Source organism: Aplysia californica, unplaced genomic scaffold (genome assembly GCF_000002075.1).
Source record: "Aplysia californica isolate F4 #8 unplaced genomic scaffold, AplCal3.0 scaffold00042, whole genome shotgun sequence".
Classification (NCBI taxonomy): domain Eukaryota; kingdom Metazoa; phylum Mollusca; class Gastropoda; order Aplysiida; family Aplysiidae; genus Aplysia; species Aplysia californica.
In genome coordinates this window covers 1,818,162-1,822,814 of record NW_004797312.1, presented here as the reverse complement: position 1 = coordinate 1,822,814, position 4,653 = coordinate 1,818,162, and the positions used below count along the sequence as shown (strand labels likewise).

The 4,653-nt window shown below is 40.8% G+C and overlaps 1 protein-coding gene across 1 annotated transcript in view; it reads right to left on the bottom strand.

Moving 5' to 3' along the window:
- Positions 1–730: 730 nt before the first annotated feature.
- The window catches only part of LOC101860311, a gene marked incomplete in the record, with an annotated part of 23,201 nt that continues 19,278 nt past the window's right edge, over positions 731–4,653 (bottom strand). The window contains 3 exon segments of the mRNA XM_013079180.1: positions 731–1,762; positions 2,724–2,858; positions 4,490–4,567. Coding sequence (XP_012934634.1) covers positions 1,628–1,762; positions 2,724–2,858; positions 4,490–4,567 — 348 coding nt within the window.

Below are 4,653 nucleotides of genomic sequence, written 5' to 3'. Positions count from 1 at the left end.
CCCCCCCTCCTCTCTCTCTCTCTCTCTCTCTCTCTCTCTCTCTCTCTCTCTCTCTCTCTCTCTCTCTCTCTCTCTCTCTCCCTCTCTCTCTCTTTCTCTCTTTCTTTTTTCTCTCTCTCAATCTATCTCTTATTTTAACTCTCTCCTCACTTTCTCTCGCTCTATCATCCCCCTCCCAACATACACACTCTCATACACACACACACACACACACACTCTCACAGACACACACACACACACACACACACACACACACACACACACATACATACATACACACACAATCTCTGTCCCCCTCACAACACTCTCTACCTCGCTCTTCGTTCTCTCCCTCTCCCTCTCTCTCTCTCTCTCTCTCTCTCTCTCTCTCTCTCTCTCTCTCTCTCTCTCTCTCTCTCCCTCTCTCTCTCTCTTTCTCTCTCTCTCCCCCTATATTACTCAGCGTAGTGTCTCTCCTCCTTTAACAACTCACACGCACACGAAAAGATTAAAAGCAAATGTATCCAGAAATGTCCATATCCTCATAAGTAACCAGCAGTACGGGCAACAGCAATACCAGAAGAGTATTGGTCGTTTTTAAGCACAAGGGGGCTGTCCCGAAAAAGGCTGTTTTGAGAAAATCGAAGGTAAAGTTTTTACCCCTTGTTCAGTTTCTTTAAACGACAAGGGGAATTTTCTCTATAACCAAACAAATATACATACCAACGAAACCAAACTTCTCCAATAGGTAAGACAATGCCCACTGTGGGTGTTGGTCAAGATTTCTGGAAACCCCCGAAATCTGAGTCAGCCCGCTTGTCCATAATAGCGACCATCATCACAGACTCGAATCACACCCACTGAGTTAATAGCTGTTGTTATTCGATGTTTAAGATTATCGAGGTTAGTGCGTATCAGTGGAACATAAACGCCATCTTTTACATATCCCAACAAGAAAAAAAAATCAAACACGATGAGGTGTGGGGATCTGACAGGCCAAGCACACAGAGCAAGGTCTTGAGCCCCTTTCCGACCAATTCATCGCTGGGGCACAGCTACTATTTAAAAGTTAGATCCTTCCTCTTTTAAATGGTCAAAGACTCATTCCATACCGATGCTTGAGATCTGAAACAATGCGTCATAAAATTGGTTCATTCTATTTTATTCAAAATTTAGATAGCTCCTTTTTTTAATGGTCGCTGACTCTTTCCATTATAACGATGCTTTAGAACTGAAGCAATGCGTCATAAAATCGGTTCATTCTTTTTTAATCACCCTGCACAACATTATAACTGGCAATTGTGATGTAGCGGTTCAGGGGCTTTGCTGTCACATGCAGGAGATCATAATTCGATTCCCGAATGGGGAGATAATTTTTATCGAGTATCTTGGTCTTTCTGCTGGAATGTTGTCTCCCTCTCAGCTCGGGTTGGCCCTGACAAAAAGGAGCTACAGCCCGCCCCCTTAATGAGCTATATTGTGTCGATGAGGACGTAAAAAAAAACACCTATATTTAAAATGAAGAATATAAAATTATAATTAAAGTCGGTGCTTAAAATTTAGGAACAATTCCGAAAACCAACATGAATTCCCGAAAGCAAAGAGGTTATAAATAGTACTATATTATGTACTCTCTTTTTCCCGAATACTAATGAGCTGGTCGACCTTTCCGCATTTGCACCCTCTTTAGAGTCTTGTTCATCATTGCTCCCTTGTAGGCCTTCCAGTCCACGCTCACCTGCAGACGACTCTGCAGCTCTTCTTGTGTGGGGTAGGGACACAACTGAAAAAAAAAGAAATTTAAAAAAATAAGATTGCTTTAATGAGGGACGAAAATTTTGGACGGAAATATCCGAACAACGACGCACAAAAACCCAGTGTAAGCACAAAATTGTACTTATTACATCCTTACTCAATAATGCGCTCAGACTAAACGCATGTGAAGTTTATCAAAGAAAAGGATCGAAAACTATTGGGGGTTGCTGCAGAATTGTTCTAATTTTCTCATACATTTTATTGGACAATAAAGCTCGACAACGTTCTGTAAGACTTATCAATAATTGAACAGCCCTTAATTTCGATTTACGTGGTTGGCGGATGCTCTGATGTGGATTGCTCCTTCTTTGGAGGTGGTTGGAGGGTGCCTCTGGTAGGTTTTACTTCTTTACTTTCCCTATGCTGTTTCTGTCTGTCTGCCTTTCTTTTTCCCAGCTCTAAAATGACCATTGTTATGTGTCAATGTACTTCTCTTTACTCAGAGAAACAAACAAAATATGACGCCTGCTGACAAAATGAGTTAATTCTCGGATTTTAACCTCATTGATGGACATATTATATGCGTGAAATGTACAGGTTTGGTTTGTTCAGTTTATTAAGAGAAAAGATAAAAGACATGTTTAACTTTTTAAAAATTGTATCCGTTAAAAATCTACAAATTTGATGTGTCTATTTTCGGATGACACTTCCATTCGTGGATTGCATCTCTCCTCCTTCTTTTCTTTGTATTTTACACGTTAGTGCTTGTACACCTCTATTTTTTCGGCGTTTACTGTAGCCTACGTGTGTTGAGAGTGCCGTAAAATTCTTACAAAAACGTTTATAAAAATCAATTATCTATAGATGGCTTTCTCCCTAGAGGTTGAGGTGGGTGGAGTAGGTGGGTTTTTAAAAAATTACTATCAATCGATGGGTTTCTCGTTTATGGGTGGTGGGTAGGTGGGTAGTTGGGTGGGTAGGTGACTTACGTCCATTCTGAGCTGGCGATGCAGACTGTCTGTCATGTGATCCCAGTAGAACTGTTTGGAGATGAGGAGACAGTCGGCGCCATTACTGACCACACAGAAGCTGGTTTGTTGACCCAGGACAAGGTCTGATAGGCCCTGTGTAGAGATAGAAGTTCTTCTTTTAAAATTCTACATCAAACATAGGTATACTTCCGTCCCCATCGACACATAGTTTAGAAGGTGGTCTAATGACCCTGCCTGTCAGGGCCGACCCGAGCTGAGATGGATGCAACATCCCAAAAGAAAGACCGAGCTACTCGAAAGAAAATCTCTTCCCACTCTGGAATCGAACTTGAATCTTCGCTGTGAGAGAGCGAAGCACCAAAACGCAAAACCACAGACGCCGGTAGATATAAGTCTGCAGTAAATTCACGGTTATGACGTTTTCAGTAAGGCTGGATTCTGCTCGGTTAATCGAAGGCTTGCAAAGCAGCGGACGGCTTGCGCTAGAGGCTTGCGAGCAGGCTTGTGATTTGACTTGCCTCCCGCTTGCTACCGGAGGGAACTTCCGGTGAGTTGTGACTCGTGAACAGCCCTGCTGTACTGTGTCGTGACGTCGCGAACTCTCGTGGTTGTGGGCTCAGTACATATTAGAGAAGATTCTCTGTTTTTTTGCGTTGAGAGGCTTGCACCAAAAGTGCAAGATCGGGTTTTTTTTTCATAGTTCGGTTGTAAAAAACAAAAAGCTCTATTCAACGCACTTAAAAATTAATATTGGATCGGCTATTTTTAAGATGTTTTTCAGTAAAGAAAGGTCATTTCAAACCGGGTTTGAAAAAACGTTAGGGTAAGTTCCAGTAGTCTGAATAAAATATTGCTGAGTTGTGCATTTCCTTTAGTATAATAGTAAAACGAGTGAGACAAAATAAGAGCAAACCATAATGAGCTCAAATAGATTCTGGGTGGGAGGGGGGGGGGGTGATTTTTTTACTTTCGTAACTTAAGTCAGGGTTGGGAATAACTTCGCAACAGACAGATCGAACGTTAAGAAAAAAAACGAACACAATGTACAACAGCTTAAGGGTGGAGTGAAATTTTGTTATTTTTTTAGTGTAGAGCGGGACCAAACTGCTTTATATTAGACTCATGTTCTTAATCACAACCAAAAATATAGCAATAGATCACAGTTACAAGAAACATGCATTCATTTTTAAAAATGAGATACCTCAACGTGAGCGCTATATTCTAGATGCCGCTGTGGGCTCTGTTAAATAATATGACAGACTGATAATGAAGAATGAGGCGAAAAGAACACCAGGACATCGATATAGATAGCTGGTACCTCTGCTAAACAGATTATAAATGGTCAAAGACCTTACAATAATCATAACCTCCTTGATAATTAATATTTCATTTTTTCACCAGTGCAGAAGGTTCTTTTAGAACAATTTTACTCTTATCAGGTAGGTAAAACACATAAGAGTGTAAGATATATTATATGCAGAGAGAGAGAGAGAGAGAGAGAGAGAGAGAGAGAGAGAGAGAGAGAGAGAAACAAACAGACAGACAGACAGACATTATAAATGTCGCCAGTAGAGCTGCTAATAACGTTTTATTTTGTTTTGTATCTCAAATAGAGGAACTGCCCATCTCATTAGACAATTGCCAGTATTACTAAGCCCTAAGAGTGCTGGCGCCCTTGATAATGCGTGTTAATGCCATTAATTTAATCTCCGAAATCGTATCGAATCTTGAGTGTGGTAAATTCGTGTTAATATGGTACTTACGAAAACTCTTCCTTTAGTCAGTGTTTGTATGTGAACAAACTCTGGGTTTAGGTCTGCCTCTGTAATGTCATCTGGGTCCTGGAAACGAACATTCGAGATTGGGTAAGAAGAAGAAGAAGAAGAAGAAGAAGAAGAAGAAGAAGAAGAAGAAGAAGAAGAAGAAC